The sequence below is a fragment of the Penicillium cataractarum genome (genome assembly GCF_028827025.1).
Source record: "Penicillium cataractarum strain IBT 29864 chromosome Unknown utg000001l, whole genome shotgun sequence".
In the NCBI taxonomy this organism is placed as follows: Eukaryota; Fungi; Ascomycota; class Eurotiomycetes; order Eurotiales; family Aspergillaceae; genus Penicillium; species Penicillium cataractarum.
The window spans coordinates 4,291,289-4,313,332 of NW_026622737.1; the positions used below are offsets into that span (position 1 = coordinate 4,291,289).

A 22,044-nucleotide genomic window follows, 5' to 3' on the forward strand; every position below is an offset into this window, starting at 1 on the left:
CCGCTGGACATTGGTTTTCGTGACTGGCAAGGGAATGCTCAATATGAGGGTAGCCGAGGACCCTTCAAGGTTTGGGAAAGTCGGTAGTGAATGTTTAAAGAGGTGAAAGGAAGGGAAATATCACGGCGGGTGTACACTGTACACTGTAACCCGTATACGAGGGCGTTCGGCGTTGAGAATGCACGGGCGAAGCTGAAGAAAAGCGAAAAGGGTTGAGCGGGTGGCTCGTCGGACGCTGGGTAAGGTTCCAGCAAGAGGAATGGACAATTTGAATAGCCACGGAAAGGACAGAAGATTATTAAAGAAGCAGAGAACCCGACGACCCCGACACAGCCTGCCAGAGGAGTGGAATGAGAGGGCGACAGGAATCTGGAATGAAGAAACCGGAAAAGAAGTGGTCGATGAGACAAAAATCAACAGACCCCGATTGAGGCTAGCGTCACATGACGTAAAGGACGACGGCGGTTTCAGGATTCGCTTCGATCGAGATTAATCACTTTTGCTTTTCTTGGTGATTCGTATTATTTTGGAGTAGATGTTTAATTTGTAGGCGCCAATGGCTAACTCAACCATATTAAATATGACGGCTCGCGCGTTCGGATGGCTCATCATCACATAATACTACGTCTTGGCCTACATACTGTGTCTCCGTGGCTACAACCTCCTGTGCATGATGCAGAGTGCGAACAATAGCCTTCCCCAGTACCTTAATAACTGAAAGGCATTGCCTGCTCCTCGGGTATCTCCCGGGAAGAAGCCGACCATTGATGCGTTGTCGATCAGGGTAATCTGCTTGTTGTTGTTGGTCTTTGTTTGCAAGAACAAGAAGGTCCGCGCCTAAGCCCCTAACAGCAAACGATTATTGCAATGGAAAATTGGTTTTCCAAAATTACGAAGTCGCCAAACTCCCCCATTAGGGAGTTTTACCTGTCCAATTCCAGGCCTAGGCCATCCCCTAACCGAGGAACCAGGATCGGAGCTTCGGCTGCGGCTTCACCTCCGACGCCCCATTCCTTCTAGAATGGTAAAAGTCAAGATTTAAATGACGATCGCTAAGCTATGACACGGCACACTCAAATGAATCATTTGACACGTTTGATATCGTCAAGGAGCAATTACACTACCTACGTATGTACTGTACTGGTCAGAGCGTAAGAAGTGACAAAATCCTGCATGATCGATCTATATATCTGGAACGAACGACTGCTGAGAAACCTGTAGGCGCTGAACCAATCCATCCCGACCATGCTCCCGTTTGCGAGTTGAATCGTTCCTGATAGGTTGGGCCAATTGGACCCTAGTGCGGATCCACCCCAGCGGCTCGCCCCCCGATTGTACCGTGCAAATGCAAGTGCGAGGCCTGGTTTTCAACCAAACCCCCCTTTCCCGCGCCAACAAAGATGCCGCTGAAGGTTTTGCGCCCATTGGCTCTCCTAAACTTCCCATTCTCGGCATTGTGCGGGGTTGCGAACAAGTCGGCGCTATCTTAGCGCTAATTCTTCTTTGCTGGTGTGTCAGAATCAACATGTCTATTTCTCTAGCAGTCGAAGACGACATACCTCCACCTCACTATACCTAGATCTATGGAAAACTATAGCGAGCCAACCTGACGTCCATATTCTTTTGACGCACAAACCACGCATTGACAGTCTGCCAATCCTTGTCCGGATGCTCAAGCTCGATCTGCATGAACCACGCGTCAGATAGATATATATTTTGGAAATGGAAGATAGCAACTCCCGTCTCACCTTATATGTCAGAAATAGAGAAGGAACCAGCTTGTAAATTTCTAACAGACTAATGTTCTTCCCAATGCACGTCCGCGGTCCAGCTCCAAAAGTGAACGTTGCTCGGAGCATCTGTTGCCTCCGCGTGTGAAAGGTCGTTTCAGACTCGCCATCTGCCTGCAGCCAACGTTCCGGCACAAAGGAGTCAACTTCCACTCCGAAGATGGAGTGACGGTGGATAATCCAGGGGTTAGCGCCGACAATGGTGCCGGCCGGCAAAAATGGCCCACCGTTGGGAAGCTGGAGTCCACCGGTGGGGACGATTCGTTCGAGAAGTAGTCCGACAGCGGGATGGAGGCGGAGTGCTTCCTTGATCACTGCGTCGAGATAGGGTAGCTCTTCTTGACTTTGCTTCCAAGATACGGGCAAGGTGATCCTGCCTTCTTGATAAGCTGTGGTGAATTCTTCATTTAGCTTCGCCATGACCCTTGGGTTTTTGAGGGTGTAGTAAAGAATGGCTCTCAGCGAGATGGCTGTGGTATCGGAGCCGGCATTCATATTGCTCACGGTATATGAGAAGACCTGGTTATCGGTCACAATATCTGGGTATTCCTTCTTTGCCTCTAGGAAACGCGAGAGGAAATCCCTGTGTGACTTGCTGGGGTCTTCAGCCTTCTTCGCGGTCGACCTTGAGTGCGTCAACCTTTCATCCAGGCGAGCCCGCGCAAACCGAGCCACGGCACCTGTTGAACCTCCCTGAATGAGCTGTCTCAGGGGGTTCTTGATAAAAATATAATCAAGCCACGGCATTTGGCCAATCTGTAAATGTTTCAGCAAGCGGTTCGCTTACGAGTATGGTGAATCATACCTTCCCCGAGTAGTCTAGCATATTCTCAAGAGCCGCAATAATGCCGTCAACATCGGCGCCTTCCTCTAAGAACCCGAGAGGCTTGCTGAACGTCAATTCCCCGATCACATCGAATGCATCTGCTGATGTTAGTGCATGGGCCAGTCAAGCAGGTTGTTCCGGGACAAGCTTGTAAAGGCAGAAAGAAGCGTACAGTATTGCAACCAGACCGCAATATCACAAATCTCGTTCCCGTCCACAAACTCGTCAAGTTTCTTGAACAGAGTTTGAATTGTCTTGTCGACAAAGGGCTCAAACTCGGTCAGGGTACTCATCGAGTATGCACCTGATATAGGCCGTTTGATAGCCGCATGGAAGTCTTCATCAGTTGTGGTAAAGAGCGTGGGAGTCGGCTTTCCCTTGGCCAACTGCTGCTGCACATGGTAGAAATTCGTCTTCGGATGTACTCATGTCAGCCCCATTGTACCATATAGTTTCAAGCACGGCATACCTTCCGATACCCCTTGTTGATACCATATATAGCTTTCAACGCATCCAAGTCTCGTACGCTCACTACATTTGGTCCCAGTCGTACATAGTCCCCGTGCTTCTGATGTAATTTGTACAAAGTGGCCTCAGCATGGCCATTTGCGACGTCAAGGAACCTCCACAGATTGGTAAATTTTGCTAGGAAGGGCCCCGGCACGGTGCATACCCCTGGAGTGAGGTAATTGGAAGCCAGATAGAGCGCAGCGAGAAGGAAAAGGACACCCCCGACATGCTGCGATACAAATGATATTGATTCAGAGATGACTGCCATCGTTTTGCGACTTCGAATTGACACGAAGCAGCAGATCAAAGAACCTTGATATTTAAACAATGCCCCAGGACGCTACATTCCCGAGGCATCAAGTACCGTAGAGATAAATGGGCCAACCAGATACCGTGGGGCGTGTGCCCCCGTGGGGTCATTTGCGGGGAAGTAGTGATTGCTTGAGGTGTAATTCCGCTGCTGCACCATCCTATCGACCTTGATCAGCATGGGGAACCATGATCATACAGGCTAAATTCCTAAAGTACCGTGACACGGAGAGCGTATGCCATGGAAATGTTCCGCAATAGAGGGCACGGAGGACCATTCGGAATCTTAACTATAAGAAAGATTCCGAAAAAAACCACCACCCTTTGAGCACGTAGCAGATTTGGAGTAAAATATTCGGAGAAGCTTGCGCAATCGGATGAGTCGGATGAGCTCTTCTCTTCCCTTCAGGCCTCGTTCTATGTGAAGCTGGAGGGGCTCATGTACATATACGACATTCGCCCAATAGGACAGGGCTTGAAAGAGGCTAACATGCGGAACAGACATCTGCTGGTAGCGGGCAATCCCTTATTTAATTGTATATGTTCATCGCACGAGGACTATCGCGAATCCCCGATTTCTTCCAGGCCCGTCTCACCCAGCTGTAGGCGAGCGAGCAAGTATGTTGACATTGAAATTTCGCACGAAACTCGAACCTCAGATCATAAAACAAAACTCAAATGTTTATCCCATCCTCCCATCCTCCACAATAACTATTCAGAAACAGCCCATTTCCGAGTCCACTCCTTCGCAATCTCGTCGTAGCGCTTCCGGTCGTTCTTGTATTGCTCTGCGATCCGTCCTTCGATAGCGTCATCGGGCATGGGTTCCTGAAGTAGCTGGCGTGCGAATTGTAGGACAGCTGCGATCTTGGAGCTGGGTTTCCACTCGTCCGCCCGCAACATTCCCAAGCACATACTCCCCTTTTCGTCATTCGTGACATTTGGGTGGTAGATTTTCGTTCCGAACGAGACGGTCGGGGGCTTGAAAGGGTATTCGGTGGGTAGGGTGAGGTTGACGATGAATTTGCCGCCCTGAAGTAGTGAGTATAAATGTTAGAATAGCGCTTCACATGGAGAATGGAACGGTGGGTTCGATGTCGCTGCCTCCCCCCTTGTCCAGCCAGCAGTTTGAGATGCGTGTGATATTGGAGGAGCTTATCTCGAATGCTAGTAATGTTTGAATAGGACATACTTGGTATGGTGACCCTTCTGGCCCTTCCATGAACACCTTCCACTTGTAGAGATTGGCCTCATCGGCCAATTCAACGATGATGCCCTCCGGAGGCGACTCGACGAGCTCGCTCAGCTCCTGTTCGCGAAGTAAGAGTAAGCAGACGTGTATCAGCCAAATAAGGAGCAGTTAGACAATACCATACCTTAGCTATGCGTTTTTGGCTGCCCATCTTGTCCAATGTGGTCAAGCCGTGGCTGGGCGCGTGCGGGGTGGTGGATGGAGGAAAATGGGTGGCAAGGGAGACAAAAGTGACCGGCTAAGGAGAACCCCTTGCAAGCGAGCGAAAGAGTCAATCAAAGACTAGGGAAATCTCCTGGCAAGACCAAAGACGGCCGTGTGGTGATTCGAGTGGAGAGATCCAGAAAGGAGGGGGGTAGCTTGGAAGCTTTCTAGCTTGCGGAGTGGGGTGAAACGTCAGTCTGTTATCGGCCAACTCAACCTTGTCTCCAGAGGCTGCTTATCTTTGAGCATACCATTCGATAACCACAGCCCAACTGTTGTGGATGCTTTGTCAATTTGATATTTGAGGTCTTTTTCATGGCTCGGTTTATATGTTATGCTAATTTGATCGGGCCAGCCTGTTCTAGCTAGCTATTCAGCCCTTTTGCCTCTACCAAAACACCATTTACTCCCGCTGAAGCATGACCATCAAGCCCATTATACCCAGAAGAACCGACTTCAACCATGGGTGCTCTGATAGCATAATTGTAACGTATCCCACCATCGGGATGTACCCTCGTACACTCCCTACAATATCCTCAGAACGGTTGAGGTGATCCTGGTCGTGCGCATAGCTGAAGATAACAAAAATAGTTAGATAAGAAAGGCATTCATGGGTAGCAGGAGGTAGAGGGAATAATCTCACAGTTCAGTGTCATCGGCGAGGTTGTTATCACCCTATTAGCGAAAGGTATACGAGATTAGCCCGAGAAGACCTTAGGACGTGATCGATGTGGATGAACATACCTTGGTCAGCAGCATATGAGAAGGAGTTGAGTCACTGTAGTTCTAAATTAGTGCCCCGTATGTTGTAGATATCGAATGGCCAGCAACATACACTGTGATCTCCTTGACTTTCTTGGCCTTTCCCTCGACCTCGGGGAAGGTTCGGACGACGCGGTGGACGATGGGGATGTCCTTGCCTCGCACCTTTCATTTGAATGTCAGCAAGACACGAAATTCATACAAAGGATTAAAGAGCTGCCTCACATTGTACACCACAATTTCTCCCACCTCCGTTCGAGGGCTGCGATTCCATAGGAACAGAAGATCACCTCGTTGGAAGGCAGGCTCCATACTACCCGAGAGGACGACCACAATTGGGGAGCTAGATGCAGACGCGACCGATAATCCCTTCCATAACATAAAGGCAGTCGATAGGACCTGTGGATCGAAGGAAAGTGTTAGCGTTATGCTGGCATGACGGGAGCGCAGGGACGGTTCTCATTCTGTGGGAAGGTTCCTGAAGTAAAGACAACACATACTAAAGCGAAGTTTAGCACCTGCGCCACGGTAGTCCGGGCATTATTCAGGCTGGATGAGAGTGAAGACAGCATGTTGGATAGACCAGCGCGAAGTGACACCAGCTATGCTCTGAGCTTTGTTATGGCCGAGCTGGGCGGGCAGAATATTGCGGAGAGGTGGCCTCGCTGATCTGAGGCGTTGGGCGGTCAGCCCGCTTGGCGCTCATCTGATCAATTACCTTAACGGGTTTAGGATGCTCTTCTACACTTGGAACTGGAGTCATCAAAACGCATCATATCCTATTGATTCTACCAACTTGTACCTGGCTGTTGTTACATTACTGACTTATGAGTGAACCATCTTGATCCACAGGAGAGGTTACCGTTTCAAGACTGGCCAAGAGACAGGGGGCCTGAACAAGCAAGCGACCGGAAAACCTCCTACATTGGGGCAGATCTAATAAGGTATTTTTTTGTGGATTGGATTGACGTTGAATGATTGATTATTATGCTTTACTACTCGATCAGAAAGGGGAAGCCAGAAACCAATGATAACTGAGTGCTCGCCTCGAGTTACCGAGTTTATCCTTCCAAGACCGACATTTCTCTAATCCATTGTTCGATGAATTCTAATTTTCGAACATTTGACCGCTCTGCCTGATAATTTGTGGGCTGGACCCAGAGTACCTTTTGACAGGTTACTAAGATTCCTCGAACTCACATGTGGTGGAACCATGCAAGTCAATTTTGACGAACCGCGTAATAGAAGCCAAGTAGAACTGGCATGACTTTCCTAATCAGTCCTCTGGCATATCTTTAGTTTCACACAATAACAATAGCACTGTAGCAAGTAGTAGTAAGCACATAAGCAACGCAATCCAATCCTTTTTCGCTTCCCTGCTTCTCTTGTACATACTGTCCTCGGCCACTCGGAGGATAATACAAATGCAGGCTGGTGTCAATCCTGTCACATCCATGATTTACCGTGCTGCCGCCCCGCAACAACCCGTGGCGGCAGCCTTGACGGGACGGCACGTCTGTCCCCGGCATCCACTAAACCGTAATACGCAGGAGGGCCGGGGATGTGCAACGGTCTTGCATCGGAAGGTCGAGGTTGCGGGCCCCACTATGATTGCGTTGCGAGTTCTTTGTTAAACCGCCGCCCCTCCCTGTCTCTGGGAACTTTTCCTTGTCTGTCTGCCCGCGTCAATGAAAAGGTGATCATGAATGACCAGGTCATCGCTGTGGTAAGAACGGCTCTTTTTTCAAGGGTACTATTTTTATTGGTATGTTTCTCTTGCTGACGTTTAACCCTAGGATACAGATCTGTATCAGATCAGAGATGGCGAATACTACCCCGAGGATTGGCAGTCGTGAGTGCTTATTCTTTGTCTACGTGGCTTCGTTTCTTTCAAAAGTCTTAACTGGATCGCCATAGGGAAACGACATCCATCGGATCCTCAATTTATCGAGGTTTGATGGAAAATGGTCGACGGTGAGGGTGTAATAACCGGAGAACCATTGTGGCTCCCAACTGACCTCTATGTCCTAGATATCAAAATCTTCGAGATGAGGGATATCTGTAAGGACAATTCGATATATTATCATCACCACTGATACCTGACACTCGATCACAGCGTCCCATCGGATGATCAAATGTTCGAGACATACGAAGCCGGGTAAGTGCGGTGCTTTATACGGATACCTAAACAATTCTGACTCTGGCAGACACCTCGTAGCTCTTGTTTTGGAATCAGATAGGCCGAACCCGCTTTTCCGATCCCCGATTGGCACAGACCCCAAGCACATTCTTGATCTTGGGACTGGAAAGGGCGTTTGGGCAATGTATGTTCTCGAATGATCTCAGTCTGGAGGATAGAATGCTAACGACAGTCTCAGCGACGTGGCTGACATGTTTCCTAATGGCAAGTACCCAATACAGTGCACAAGGTAACAAAGTACTAAACGATTCCAGCGACGGTACGCGGAGTCGATCTATTCCCCCTCCAGTATCCTGGATGCCACCAAATTGCATTCTCGAGGTCGACGACGCCCTGCAAGAGTGGACCTGGCGTGAGCCATTCGACTTGATACACATGCGAATCATGATCGGATCATTTACTGAGCCGGAGTGGGATCGAGTGTACAAACAATGCTACGAGTAAGCACTTATTTGCGATGTCTTCTCCACGGCCATATCTGACAACTCGATTATCTAGCAAGCTACAGCCTGGCGGATGGATCGAACAAGTCGAAGCCAGCCCTATGATATTATGCGATGACGGTAGTCTCCCTCCAGATAGCATCCTTCATACTTGGGGAGTCTACACGATGGAGTGTGCTAAGAAAGCCGGCCGCGAGTTGGATGCTATCGACACCATGAGCGACAGCATTCGCAAGGCCGGCTTTGTCGACATCCACGAAAAGCAATATAAGTGGCCCATCGGCCCATGGCCCAAAGATAAGAAGCTCAAAGAAGCTGGCATGGTCAATTTCCAACACTGGATGTCTGGAATGGAAGGATGGTGTATGTGGTTGTTGACCAAATTTGGATCACCACAGCCGTGGACAAAGGAGGAGGTCCAAGTGTACGTCGCGAAACTACGTGCGGAATTGAAGACCCCACGATATCACATCTATCAGAGAGCGTGAGTTTTTAGTGCAGCTTACAGGAAGATCGTCACTAACAAAATCCAACAGACGAAGGGTATGGGCTCGGAAGCCCTTTGTGGATGAGCTAGAGCCTGAGATCAAAAGGGAGCCATCGCCTTGATGGCGGGCGTGAAGTTACGATTCTTGGCTCGGCGATGAGTCCACGAGCTAAAACTACATATATCGTACAGATATTTAACACCGTGGATATATGTCAATCGTGAGATCTCTCTCCAAGTAGAACAACGTAGGGAATCGTTTGTTAATACATGGAAAAAGAGAAAGCTCATACACGTAATTATAGGAGGAAGGTCCGCCTCAAGCAGATTTCAGTAGATGGCTTTCGCTCCTAATAGTCCCATTGAGCCGGCGACCCGATCAAGCCACGTAAAGGCCCGTGGATCGTCTTTTTGAATACCCTCTCCAAGCTCGCAAGTGAGACGAAAATCAAGACATGGACGGCTAGTATTACTTGGGCTTGTATTTTGGGGGTCGGGTGATGATACCACACTTTCCCAGGAGGAAGCTCCTTCGTCGATGTAGACAGGCATATTTAATCGAGAAAGGAGGTTTTCGAGTATTTCGAGAGTATTGACTGCTGCACTGAGAAGTAGTGATGGGCTTGTCTCAGGAAACCCGTTCGGCTCCGGACCGATGAAACCACGGAAGAGTATTCCCAACTTTCGCTGGTTATTCGATGCCAGCTGCGATCGTAACTCGTCGGTGAGTGTCCGGAGTTGATTACAGGTCATGGCAATCCTTCGCTCTAGGATTCGGGCTTCTGCAGTGGTAATGGAAGTAATCTCTCGTACCTCTTGCAGGTACTTAGGGCATTTGACCAGCTCCATGAAAATGGTTTCGTAAACATCGATATAGAACGACCACTCGCTCTTCTTTTGGGAGTCTTCGGCTCGAAGGGCAGCTGCCAGGTCTTGCCAATCGTCTTCACCGAGGAAACACGGTTCGCCTTCATAAATTGCGGCCGCAATCAGGAACGGTCGGTACGCAAAATGACAGACACGACCGGCGCCAGAGAGATGAAGATTCATTCCCCGTTTCATCATTATGTGTTTTACCGCCCTGGAATGACAGACCCAAGCATCTCGGGTAGTCCGCGTACTCATTTCATAGAAAGAGAGAAGAATGACCGCTATCAGCAACGCATCCGAGGACGCCTCCTCGTCTGAGTTTAGAACTTGCCTGATTGCCGCCAGAGCTTGTGAATATTTCTGTCGGCTAAAGTGTTTGATACTTGGGTCTCCAGTGAGATGGGCGAGGTATTGCGCTGAAAGACACGAGACGGACGCATCGAAGTAAGGCTTGCTACCAAAATGTTTTAGAGCCCAGTCTGGGAAGGTGAAGCCGTCTCCGAACCGGAACTCATTGTGAAAGAACATCGTGGGGAAAGCAGCGCAGATAAATTCTTTAAATACCCGCGGCTGTTGGCTGATGAAGCATTGTTGAATCAGAGCCGGATAAACACGTTCATCAATCGAAACGTGAGGATAGACTTGGCTTTGTATAGAGCCGTTACGACGGATGGCCTCGGGGTCATGCTTCACTTTACTATGACCGGCACTTGGCAGTTTCTTCTGATAACGTTTCTGGAGATGCGGCCCCTCATCCTGGAATTGCCAAGGACGTTTATATCCAGGACATGTCACGCCGTATTTGCGACACCGTATGCAATGTGGCATAGATTGGTCACACTAATCCAAAGTCAGCTTCGTGTCAGACTGTAAGCGTGGAGAACTGCTGACTCTGATGCGTCGCTCTCGGCAGAGCAGACAGCCCTTGCTGTAAGGTACGCCAACCATAATGGCAGTTCAATATTCAATAATGTGACCCGCCAGTCTGCCACCCTCGTATGCCTGCCATACCCCGAATCCTCCAGGTGGGGTGTGATTGAATTCCAGCTAACGCCAGATTTGAAAGGCACCCCCTGAGCAAAGCGACCAGCATCTCACCGCCCATCTGATTTGGTCCATCGTACTTTGTTCTGCTCGTCGCTGAGAACGCCCATTGGCTGTCGGTTGCAACGCCTCGTATTCCCGCGGCAGGAACCCACATGATACATCACCAAGAAGGAGCCCGCGTGTGTCACGTGATATATATGTCTTCCATGAGTGTTAGATTGAACATGGCCTTATTGATGGTTTTAAAAATTGGAAAAACATCTAAATATCGTCAAAATGGCTATGTATTCCCCTCCTTCAGCTCGCCATCAAAGACTAGACATTTCATGCAACCAACGCTTGTCTACTGCGGTACTAGACATTTGATGATTTTAGAACCTTGGGCAAAACACCACCTAAGAAGTATAAGGAACGTCCTACGTATTAGAAAGTTCAATGTATGTCTAAATTCTGCATGATGGTAGAATTGCCCAGATTACTACAGAAAGATTGCTAATTTGAAGGACATCGAGATTTACAGCTGTCAGGTAGAAATATGCCGCTGATGGCCAGTGAGGAGCTCCAAAGACATGCAAAATTCAACTCTGACATCACATTGATGTTCATACAACATTTCAGTCGCCGAAAACTTTATTCATTAAGCCGAATGAGTGGATTACCGGGGATATAGTCCCCCTTGATTCCACCAAGAATGCTGTTAATTCTCCATCCCTAGAACTCGATGTCACAGGATTAAAGAAAAGGAACAGCTAGAAATGATTCTCGCGATTATGTTCGGACCAAACTTGAAGAGATTTTAGGGGATTACAAGAGCCATTTGTAGTATGCTACATAAGTTTCTCCTAGGTCTTTACAAGCTCTCTTCCGTACTAAGCGGAGAATATATCTGGTCGATGGTGATATAGTTGGAGGTTTTGTTCAGTGGAGTGCAGATCACAAGGGGAGTTATTCCATTCTTCGGGGTTAAACCCCCCTGGTTTCCCTAATGCGCTATGCAAAAGACCTAAGCCAAGACAATTATGTCAAACCTTCTGAGCTTTGACAAATGCTGGACTACTTCTCACGAGCAAGTTTCAGAGCTTTTCCATTCTCTTTGCACAGAATGAACGGCCAATCTGCGGTCTTTCAAGATGAAATGCCACTCAAACGACACCATGGAAGAGATCAAGTTCTCAATTCAAGAGTATCTACGAAACCACCATCTTGAGCTCACACCGGACGGAAGCTTTGTACGATGGCTAAGAGAGAATCCGAAACATCCAAGGAACTGGTCTGTCCTTCGGAAGACATATGATACTGGGCTTATATGTGCTTTGGATCTTTTTATGTATGACCGCCCTCACCTATTCATGCCCGACCAGCCTTGATGACTAACTTTCTTCTGCTTGAAAAGAACTGCTAGCAGCACGGCGGGAGTGAGTCCTCAGAACCATGTCACAACAATAGAAGTTCTAACGACAGGCGCAGGCAGCGGCAGCAGCGCAAGCTAAACATGAATATCATTTGAATCATACCTTTGCAACCTTCTGTTTCGTCACATTGTGAGAGGTTTCCGTACACGTGGGCTCATCTTGTGAAGGAACTGAGCTGATTATGCGACAGATTCCTTCTAGGCCAGTCCATTGGCACGATCGTGTTCCCACCTTGGTCCGAATCATTCGGTCGCAAAAAGATGTACCTTCTTAGCAGTGGTCTGAGCTCTATTTGTTGTCTCGTCATCGGATTTTCACAGTCACTTACCGGAGCTGTTATCATGCGAACACTGGCTGGATTGCTATCAGCAGTTCCTAGTACTATTGTGGGCGGGAGCATTGAAGATATGTTCAACTCGCAGGCCCGTATTTGGGTTGTCTTCTTTTGGACCGTGGCCTCAAATATTGGGTTGATTGTTGGTCCAATCATGAGCAGTCACGTTATTGAACTTCTCAACTGGTAAGACCATCTCATCATCATTATCGAGAACCCAACACTGATCAAGTTACAGGAGGTGGGTATTTTTTACATATGCAATCATCATCGGTGGCATTACTGGCCTCCTTTGCCTTATTCGAGAATCCCGGTCATCCTACATTTTGACTCGCGAAGTTGACCGACTACGACACGAGATCCCAGAAGTACCTCCCGCATTGAACCATGACCACTCGCCAAACTTACAAACTTTCGTCAAAGAGGCACTCTTCCGTCCTGCGCAGCTATTCTTCCAAGAGCCCATCATATTTACGATTGCAATGATGATATCCGTCGCGATGTCCCTTATCTATATCTTCACCGAAGCCTTACAACCAATATATCAATCCATGGGATTTTCTGCATCGCAGGCGTCTCTCATTTTCATGGCTATCGGGCTCGGGACATGTGTCAGCACTTTTACTCGCATTTTGGATTGCTATATCTTTAACAAGCGCAGGATGCGAGGTAAGCCCATCAGACCTGAAGACAAGCTTGTAGGCTTGGCACTCGGGGCTCCATTCCTAGCTATCGGTCTATGGTGGTTTGGCTGGACAATCCCACCCAAGACACCAGGACCCGACACGCCGTGGATTGTACCGACGATCTCCCTCGTTCTGGTTGGGTATGCTCTGACGGAAATGGACACCGTGCTATATGGGTATATCTCAGATAGCTATTTGAGTTACTCCGCTAGTGCTACCGCAGCGGTGGCGTTCCTACGAGGCATGCTGTCCGGAGCATTCCCGCTTTTCACGAATCAAATGTTCGACGGACTAGGAGCTAATATTGCTGTCTCGGTTCTGGCAACTGTGGCAACTGTCTTTTGTATTGTGCCTCCGTTGTTTTTGTGTTATGGTGAGAGGATTCGACGGAGAAGTCGATTTGCAAGGTATAGCTGGGAGATTCAAGAGGAAATGGGAAAGGATGAGTACGATATCTGATGTTGTATGTAAATGAGAGGGAGAATCATGTCCGACTAAATTCTCGCTTCAAGAATCCTATAACTATGTATTCTCATTGGTGGCTGTGTAGACGTGGAGCTGTCTCAACACATACCGCAAGCCCAAAGTCGGTGTGTTGAGCTTACCCCCGCCCCCCCTAAGAGCGCCGCTTCGTCCTCTTCAATCCTTAAGCATCTGGTACATTTGCGTTATTGTCCCTTTCGCCCAAGGTTTCAGAGATGCGGACTCGCATATGCTTTGACGATGTCGCGTGGGAACGGAGTGAGGCCATCCAAGACTCCTGGGTACACGAATTGTTCAATGAAGAGAGATGGCTATAGGTAAATTTATCCTAAAACATCGAAGATGAGCGCCTATAGAGCTATGCAATCTAAAAGCTGGGGCTTTCAGTGTTTCTTTCAGAATGAAGTTCGAGGACGGCGGTTCAGCTATCATTCGATTTCCTAACCCCGGTGCTACGATGTTTCCCGATGAGAAGGTGCGCAATAAAGTCGATATAATTAGGTATCTTTAATAGTTTACGACGATTCCCGTACTATTTGTCCTACACTAGGGCACTAAAGAGGATAATCCCCTTAGCCTTAGTCTATTTATTATTATGGAAAATATTGAATATACAATGGACCTAAGCGACGTCCTTAATACCCTAGATTTATGATTAAGGATCGTCCGATCCTTGACCTAAACGTTAATAAAACTAAGCTCAAACTATTATACGGATAATTTATAGATATTTTGCTTTAGTTATCTACGCTACGGGTGCCTAGAATAGGATCGTGGGTTTAGGCTAACGATTTTACCTAGGAGGTGGTATAAAGACTATTACCTAATAACGCAAATGAACTCGTCCGTCTAGGGACTCTCCTACGCTCGAAGCTACTAAGGAGGGACATAACTTTTTAATTAGCGTCGTCCTACTTTAATACACTAGTAGATCTCTACCTCGGGTATCTTATACACTAAAAGAACGGTACTATTAATTCCGCGGATAACTATCGACGTAGATATATTACAAGATTGTTATTTAGTAGGCTCGCTAGGGAGGGTCGATTCACGACCTCTTCCACGGATATCAGGCCGTTTAATATCTAGTATAACGACCTACGGCCCTCTAACGTCTTAGTCGACGATTAACTTTAAATCGTAGGGGTTATGGACTAGGAATTCACTTATGCTACACTAGTGGAGTTCTCCTACGCCCCACCGTGGTGGCTACTTCTTGAGTAACTAGTATTAACCGGATAGGATAGAGGTATGGATAATAGTGTATAAGTCACGACTTTAGACGTTCTTAAAGGCGCTACGTAAATAGGAGGACGTGGCTATAGACCGCGGTAGACTAAAAGATAAATAAAGGCTCTCTAGGCTAATGTAATAAAGCTAGGAGAGCGGTGATTTTTGGGTTGCTTATGTAGCGAGGAAAAACTTTGCTTTCGACGCAATTTTCTGGAAAAAGCTTAATAGCCGATTCTTTAGACCCGGAACGACCACTGAGGACGACCATTGGAAAGAACGGATAAACCTTCGTACTGAAGAAGAAAAAGTAGATATAGAGAAGGTAGTCGAGAAGAAACTAGAAGAGACGAGAATGAGGGTTTTAGCCTAGGAACCTGATAACCTTGACCTAAAGATCTCGAGCTAGTACTTGAGATAGGAACACACGAAAGGGCACGGCTTTAAGGAAGCCATCTTCATTCCCATTCGCTAGCCTCTGTTAATTACTTTCGAGCCCTGTTTAGGAATGGTAGTCACGAGTTTACGCACTAGGCCTTCGCATCCGGCGGTCTTGCTAACCTTCAAGACTTTGCCTTTGGAGACTTTTCATATGGGAGCCTTACGCCGAAAACAATGGTTGACTTTATAGACTAGAAGCCGCTATGCCAAATTAAGTCATGCTGAAAGCCCGGATTGAGATCTAGCCCAAAGCCACATGGGCACGTTGAAAGTGTATCCTTTCCATTCCATCATGGACTAAGGGCCATTTTCATCAACTGTGAGGTCTTTTCCATACATACGTTCATGCATCTAGGCATTGTGACAGTGCAGGAGTTTGCATAACAAATGCAAAACCCGGATTCAGATAGGTCACTTGAAAAACTCACCGGTCAGTCTTAGCAAGTAGTCAGCTTTAACACTCTTCAACGATCTCATGCATCTGGGAGTATGAGGTTCCTCTCCTGGAAGCCATTTTGATCCTAGAAATCTAGGTAAGGCTCCTGGAGCAGTCACTAGTCCAATCTAAGTGTCGACATCAGAGCCAAGCTGGTGTATTGCCTCACCGTGGCACCAACCCTCGTCAACATGGAGCAGGATGGGATTGGAAGCCGAGCCAATGACGCTAGATCATCTCCGATCACTAGGGGATTTGCCTGCGTGCCTAGCTTCAGGGAGATGATGGAGTCGCATACGAGCACTTCAGGCCATTCACACGGCCTAGTGGGGATTGAAGCTTCGCAATGTTAATTAGGTAGCGAAATCAATCATGCGTGTAGAGGAACTCTTACCCAAGAATTCGTGTGCTTTTTGTTATCAAAATTGTCTTATTAGGCCATTAGAAGAGATGGAAACGAATACGTACTGGATGAGGAAGGGAAAAGTGAGCACGTGGTGGAGATAAAATGATCAAACTGGATTTCTTTTACGCAGATGGCGGGCGAGATACACGGCTTTATCTCTCGTCAGACGGTTATGCGATTTTCAACCTGTAAGCTAAGGCATAATTGCTCAGATTGCTACTGATGAGATTTTCAGGGCTAGTTCATTCGGCCCGTGAGTTGTTACACACTCCTTAGCGGATTCCGACTTCCATGGCCACCGTCGGGCTGTCTAGATGAAACCAACACCTTTGGTGGTGTCTGATGAGTGTGTATTCCGGCACCTTAACCTCACGCTCGGTTCATCCCGCATCGCCAGTTTTGCTTACCAAAAATGGCCCACTAGTAACGCATCATTCTAATACCCACGGTCAATTAAGCAACAAGGGCGTAGATGGAGCGTGGAATAGGCCATCGAAGGCATACCAGCATATTGCAGACACAGAGGAGAACAGCCCCGGCTAATATGACCTGTTTAAAATTGTAACGTTGCATCCACCTATCTGTGATGATAGTATTTCAAGAATACTTGCCAGCAAGAGTTGTCCCTTCAATGTTTCGAGGAGAGAACCTAGGCACCAACTTGACCGAGGCAGCGGTGTCAGTATTTGGACATTTTGGTGAACCGAACCACCAAGATAGAATCACGTCCAGAAGAAGCAGGCCTAACCACCGCTACGGGGCTTTCAAGAAGCGCTAAGTCAAGGGTTTTAATCCTCCCCATGTTCCCCGCACTGAGTTGCGAACTTCTCCACAGCGTGAAGGGAATAATTTGCCGCCTATGAAGATCTTTCCAGAATACCCGGGGCGACGAGCCCCACATCACAGGAGTAACAGGTACAATGCTTTAGGATTTGGGGTAAGAATAACCACGGGAAAACTAACCAGGTCCTTTACAATAGAGACTGTGAGGTTTCTTTAAATCCAGCAAGCTTGCTGCCGGAGTCAGGATGAAGAATCTTGCAAATCAAGACCGCATCCTTCCAAGGCGCACCACCTCCTTCAACCGATGCTTTTTCTCGACTACCTTCTGGTTGCGGCTGGCCTGCTGGCCACCGCTCTACCTACAGCCGAGGGATATGCTAGTAAAAGGTCACAAATGGTTCGCACTGTCGTTACAACCGACATGGAGCAAGACGACCTAGCCTCCCTGGTCCGCTATCTGCTCTACACCAATGAGCTCGATACCCAGGGTATTATTTACACAGCTAGTCGATATCATTGGGCCGGGGATGGGAATGGTACCAAATTCTTTCTTTCTGACAGAGAATACACCACCCCACAATGGGCATGGCGTTGGACCGGTACGCGGACCATCCAGGATAAAGTCCTCCAGGCGTATGCCGAGATTTATCCCAATCTGAATTGCCACGATCCTTTTTACCCCACGCCGGATGAGTTGCTTTCTATGGTCAAGATTGGCAATATTGATTTCGAAGGTGAAATGGAGCATGACACCGATGGTTCGAATCATGTCCGGTCATTGCTACTAGATGATGACCCACGACCTTTATACCTGCAGGCATGGGGTGGAACCAACACTATTGCCCGTGCCCTCAAATCAATCGAGGAGCAATACTCAAAGTCCCAGCATTGGAATAGCACTAGAGAATTTGTCTCCCGCAAGGCTATCATCCTGGCTAGTGGCTTCCAGGACGAGACATACACAAATTACATCGCTCCCAACTGGCCACAGATTCGCGTCGAGGAGCTGTCAGCTGGATACAAGACGTGGGGATACAACTGCCAGGGCTCAGGCAATCCCCGTGGCTACCCAGATGACGAAGAATACTTTTCGGGTGACTGGATCAAGGCGCATATCGAAACCGGGCCATATGGGAAACTCTATCGTTCTTGGCTCGATGGCCAGTCCATGCCTGGTGACCCCGAGGATGTATTTGGCAACTTGACAGAGCTAGAATCTTCAAGCCAGTGGTGCAAATCTACTGGCCCATACGGATTTTTGTCCGAGGGTGATAACGTGGTGTTTAACCCCTTGTTGACGACCGGCCTCCAAGACCCAACTAATCCAGCGCTTGGTGGCTGGGGCGGCCGGTCCGTTCAGAACAGCACCTCACCAAATCTGTGGGAGATGGTCAGTAAAGAGAAGAACCAAAATGGTGATGACGTTGCCTACTATACAACGAATCGCTGGTCGGCTGCAGTCCAGAATGACTTTGCGGCTCGCATTCAGTGGACATTGACGGCGAACTATACTCGCGCCAACCATGCGCCCAATGTCGAGTGTCTGAATGGAACTGCAGTAAAGGCGCAGGCAGGGAAGACGGTCATCCTCGCAGGTTCAGTTAGTGACCCGGATCTCGACGATGTCACCACATCCTGGTGGCAGTTCTTCGAAGAAGGCACATACCCAGGGTCTGTGACTGTGACTGATCGTGGGGATCATACTGCGAATATCGAGATCCCCGCCGACGCAAAGGCTGGCCAAACCATTTCCATGATTTTACAAGGGACGGATAACGGGAAATTCCCATTGACCCGATATAGTCGCACCTTCATTCATGTGATCTAATCAGATTTCGGTTCATTATGTCCCCTCGGCATCAACAATTTGATATCATCAGGCAAGATAGTCCCCTAGATAGCCAGCAATATATTGGGGGCCAGTGCCCAATTTTTGACAAGGATAAAGTCTAGCCCAATTCTAATATGGAATATCGTCTTTGTGAAAAGTTCTGAAATGATAAATGGTCTTCAGTGGTTAAGAGAGGGGGAGGGGCGGATCTCAGTGCTTGACAGAAGGGATAGCATACTCGATAAAGCAATCTCTGGCGTAAATATACGCTACGAACCGACAATTTTTTCATTATGTATTTTTTGTAAATACCATACGAGTGAAGCACCTTACCCACTTAGCTACACAAGCTAAATGTCTGTTTATCAACGTAATTCATGACCACCCTAGGGACAAGGGAGTGCAGGTCCCGTGACTGTCATGATAAAAGGTTGCCAGGGAAACGCAAGACTAGCCGGATTTGGAAAAGGCGGTGTTGACTTGGACGTCTCAACTTGCTGCCTCTCCAACTCAACGGCCTTTAACCTCCATATTCGATTTTAACGGTAGACTCGTACCAAGACACTTGAGTCAAGATGCCGTCCAAACAGCCCCAGAATGCGCTGTTCCAGGTCTACCTGCGCCTGCGACCCCCGATGACCCAAAGACACGACGATGCCGAACGTTTCCTGACCGTTGAAGCCCCAGAGGCGTCCCACGATGACGGAGAGATCGTCGCGCCCGTTCCGACTCACATCACCCTGCAGCCGCCCAACGATACGCGCAAACGTGCCATCGAGAAATTTGGCTTCACAAAGGTCTTTGAGGAAAATGCGACGCAATTGGATATCTTCCACGACACAGGGATGGAATCCATCGTGAGAGGGGTTCTGAAAGAAGGCCGGGATGGATTGGTTGCTACACTCGGAGTGACAGGAAGTGGAAAGGTTCGAATACGTTGGTTTCGATATATGGCATTCATAAAAGCTGACTGGGTACGCGCGCACAGAGTCACACTATTCTAGGAGATAAATCGCAACGAGGCATTACTCAGATGGCACTCGACGTCATTTTCCGGTCCCTGGAGCCCACCAAGAAAACCGAGGATGGTAGCATCAGCCCTTTGATGCTCGCCTCATTAGCTGCATCGGACGCCTCCGAGGCCCAGCTATTCTCGGCCCAAACTTTTCTGGAAGCCGTATACGGCGAGCCCAATGCTGGCCGTAGCTCAAGAGCCCAAACTCCCATGAGCCCGTCTCGTGCGCACACCCCATCAACGGTACGGAGCCCCGAATCCCTGAACCCCCAGGAAGGATCGCCAAGCAAGCGAGTACCTGTACTTGGACCCGGTATCCCCAGGCCAGACCCCAGCCGGATCTACTGTCCCAATGGCATGGAACAACTCAGCTTTGACCCACAGTCAACTGAGCAGTCTAGAAGGATCGACCCCGGATCCCTAAATCCTCTTCCCTTTACCCGCATCAATACCTACGAGACCCGTTTAGCTAAATCACGACTTTATGTCTTCAAGGAGCCGACCCCCGCATTGATTTTTCCCCGTCGTCAGCCCCGCGAACGACCTCCGACTACCCAAAAACTACCCGATGTGAGCCATCTTGCCGTGGATCTTAATTCAAGCTCAGACTACGTTGTTCTGGTATCCATGTACGAGGTTTATAATGACCGCATCTTCGATTTGTTGTCGCCTTCGATTGTACCTGGCCAAGGGAGCACCATGTCCCGTGGAAACGCCCAGAAGGACCGACGCCGCCCCTTGTTGTTCAAACCTACCGAGGGATCTCCGGACCGGAAGCTGGTCGCAGGTCTACGTAAGATTGCCTGCAGTAGTTACGAGGAGGCTTTGGCTATTCTTGATGTCGGGTTGACAGAGCGCAAAGTCACTGGTACTGGAGCTAATAGTGTTAGCTCACGGAGCCATGGCTTTTTCTGTCTCGAGGTTAAGAAGCTGGCACATAGCAAGCGACAGGGCGAAGCAATCTGGACCGGAAACACTCTGACAGTGGTTGACCTAGCGGGTAATATTGAACTCTCCTGTACCGTAGATTGCACTGGAATGCTAACGGTAAAAAGGATCTGAACGAGCCAGAACCGCGAAAACTGCTGGCGCAACTCTTGCAGAGGCTGGCAAAATCAACGAGAGTCTCATGTACCTCGGTCAATGTCTGCAAATGCAAAGCAATCTCCAAGATGGAGTCAAGGTAAGAATCCTTCTTAAACTACCTATTGAGTAACTGCTAACTTTGACAGACTGCCCTCGTTCCATACCGTCAGTGTAAACTCACTGAACTCCTATTCTCTAATTCCTTCCCCTCATCCAACCAAATGTCTCGGGGCCAGTATCCTCAAAAGGCCGTCATGGTTGTGACTGCTGATCCGGTTGGCGACTTTAACGCAACCTCTCAAATCCTGCGCTACTCAGCACTAGCACGCGAGGTGACAGTGCCACGGGTACCATCTCTGACCGAGTCAATCATTTCTGTGGCCTCTGCTCGGGGTCGATCAACCAGCGGTCGCGCTTCCCCCAACGATGCTTCAGCAGAAGATCTAGATCGTGCGATGGCTGAAATTGCCAGGCTGACGAAAGATTGCCACGGCCTCGCCGTGCGATTGGCTGAAGAAGAGATTGTTCGCTCTGAGGTCGAGCTGAGGCTGCAAGCTGCCGAAGATCGATGTGTCATGATCGAACAAGAGGTTCGTGAAGAATGCTGGGCTGATATGGATGAGCAAATGGAGCAAGAGCGAAGGCGCTGGCAGGCTGCATGGGATGAGCAGGTGAGTAGCATGGATTTCCGACAAGGCCAATGGCAAGCATGCAATTGCTAACCCCAACATCTTCAGATCGGCCGCAATGATGACCACATCGACAAGAAGATTGAGCTAGTCTCTCGCGGGTTCAACATCTACGAAGACCCCGAGCAGTCAACGAATGATAGAGTGGAAGAACTGGAAAACGAAAACGAGCAACTTCGTCGCCGATTGGCCATTCTTGAACGTGAAATGTCGTCTCACTCACCAACTCGCAAGCCAAGGGCAAGACACGCCCCGCCATCTCCCACCAGATCCGCCAACCGTCTTGGCCGGGAGAGTGACATTGAAAACGCTCTACAGCGCATGAACCAACTCAACCTTACCGACAGCATGTTCTCGCCACCATCTCCCACGCCTAAGTCTTCTTCACCCGGTAAGAAGACGAGGAAGATCTCGACTCGCAAGTGGGATTTGGCGCCAGAGAGCGAGATCTAGGATTTTGCAGTGATCCTTGTCATGACTTTACGATTTGATTTTAATTGTTTTTGGCAAGC

General features: G+C 48.6%; 9 protein-coding genes across 9 annotated transcripts; 5 read left to right on the forward strand and 4 right to left on the reverse strand.

The window, feature by feature from the left end:
- Positions 1 to 1,581: 1,581 nt before the first annotated feature.
- On the reverse strand, positions 1,582 to 3,394 carry N7496_001489 (cytochrome P450; the record flags this gene model as incomplete). The annotated part of the gene is made up of 5 exons (XM_056694420.1): positions 1,582 to 1,683; positions 1,749 to 2,546; positions 2,596 to 2,714; positions 2,789 to 3,029; positions 3,086 to 3,394. 5 exons carry the CDS (start codon positions 3,392 to 3,394, stop codon positions 1,582 to 1,584), a joined length of 1,569 nt encoding a protein of 522 aa, XP_056561149.1.
- Positions 3,395 to 4,146: 752 nt separating this feature from the next.
- N7496_001490 (putative ubiquitin conjugating enzyme (UbcB)) lies at positions 4,147 to 4,838 on the reverse strand (the record flags this gene model as incomplete). The annotated part of the gene is made up of 3 exons (XM_056694421.1): positions 4,147 to 4,467; positions 4,628 to 4,744; positions 4,812 to 4,838. 3 exons carry the CDS (start codon positions 4,836 to 4,838, stop codon positions 4,147 to 4,149), a joined length of 465 nt encoding a protein of 154 aa, XP_056561150.1.
- A 456-nt stretch (positions 4,839 to 5,294) lies between these two features.
- sec11 (signal peptidase complex catalytic subunit SEC11) lies at positions 5,295 to 6,225 on the reverse strand (the record flags this gene model as incomplete). The annotated part of the gene is made up of 6 exons (XM_056694422.1): positions 5,295 to 5,463; positions 5,535 to 5,566; positions 5,636 to 5,669; positions 5,727 to 5,818; positions 5,879 to 6,052; positions 6,154 to 6,225. 6 exons carry the CDS (start codon positions 6,223 to 6,225, stop codon positions 5,295 to 5,297), a joined length of 573 nt encoding a protein of 190 aa, XP_056561151.1.
- A 1,130-nt stretch (positions 6,226 to 7,355) lies between these two features.
- N7496_001492 (class I SAM-dependent methyltransferase) lies at positions 7,356 to 8,905 on the forward strand (the record flags this gene model as incomplete). Its single annotated transcript, XM_056694423.1, has 10 exons — positions 7,356 to 7,379; positions 7,450 to 7,505; positions 7,571 to 7,627; positions 7,685 to 7,714; positions 7,770 to 7,811; positions 7,861 to 7,977; positions 8,032 to 8,061; positions 8,108 to 8,293; positions 8,352 to 8,780; positions 8,833 to 8,905. 10 exons carry the CDS (start codon positions 7,356 to 7,358, stop codon positions 8,903 to 8,905), a joined length of 1,044 nt encoding a protein of 347 aa, XP_056561152.1.
- A 208-nt stretch (positions 8,906 to 9,113) lies between these two features.
- N7496_001493 (uncharacterized protein) lies at positions 9,114 to 10,601 on the reverse strand (the record flags this gene model as incomplete). Its single annotated transcript, XM_056694424.1, has 2 exons — positions 9,114 to 10,493; positions 10,545 to 10,601. 2 exons carry the CDS (start codon positions 10,599 to 10,601, stop codon positions 9,114 to 9,116), a joined length of 1,437 nt encoding a protein of 478 aa, XP_056561153.1.
- A 1,229-nt stretch (positions 10,602 to 11,830) lies between these two features.
- On the forward strand, positions 11,831 to 13,591 carry N7496_001494 (uncharacterized protein; the record flags this gene model as incomplete). Its single annotated transcript, XM_056694425.1, has 5 exons — positions 11,831 to 12,027; positions 12,094 to 12,115; positions 12,168 to 12,241; positions 12,303 to 12,632; positions 12,685 to 13,591. 5 exons carry the CDS (start codon positions 11,831 to 11,833, stop codon positions 13,589 to 13,591), a joined length of 1,530 nt encoding a protein of 509 aa, XP_056561154.1.
- A 264-nt stretch (positions 13,592 to 13,855) lies between these two features.
- Positions 13,856 to 14,270, forward strand: N7496_001495 (uncharacterized protein; the record flags this gene model as incomplete). Its single annotated transcript, XM_056694426.1, has 3 exons — positions 13,856 to 13,932; positions 14,015 to 14,090; positions 14,166 to 14,270. 3 exons carry the CDS (start codon positions 13,856 to 13,858, stop codon positions 14,268 to 14,270), a joined length of 258 nt encoding a protein of 85 aa, XP_056561155.1.
- A 2,945-nt stretch (positions 14,271 to 17,215) lies between these two features.
- Positions 17,216 to 18,739, forward strand: N7496_001496 (DUF1593 domain-containing protein; the record flags this gene model as incomplete). Its single annotated transcript, XM_056694427.1, has 1 exon — positions 17,216 to 18,739. One exon carries the CDS (start codon positions 17,216 to 17,218, stop codon positions 18,737 to 18,739), a length of 1,524 nt encoding a protein of 507 aa, XP_056561156.1.
- A 578-nt stretch (positions 18,740 to 19,317) lies between these two features.
- N7496_001497 (uncharacterized protein) lies at positions 19,318 to 21,985 on the forward strand (the record flags this gene model as incomplete). The annotated part of the gene is made up of 5 exons (XM_056694428.1): positions 19,318 to 19,668; positions 19,731 to 20,757; positions 20,813 to 20,940; positions 20,990 to 21,514; positions 21,581 to 21,985. 5 exons carry the CDS (start codon positions 19,318 to 19,320, stop codon positions 21,983 to 21,985), a joined length of 2,436 nt encoding a protein of 811 aa, XP_056561157.1.
- Positions 21,986 to 22,044: the final 59 nt, after the last annotated feature.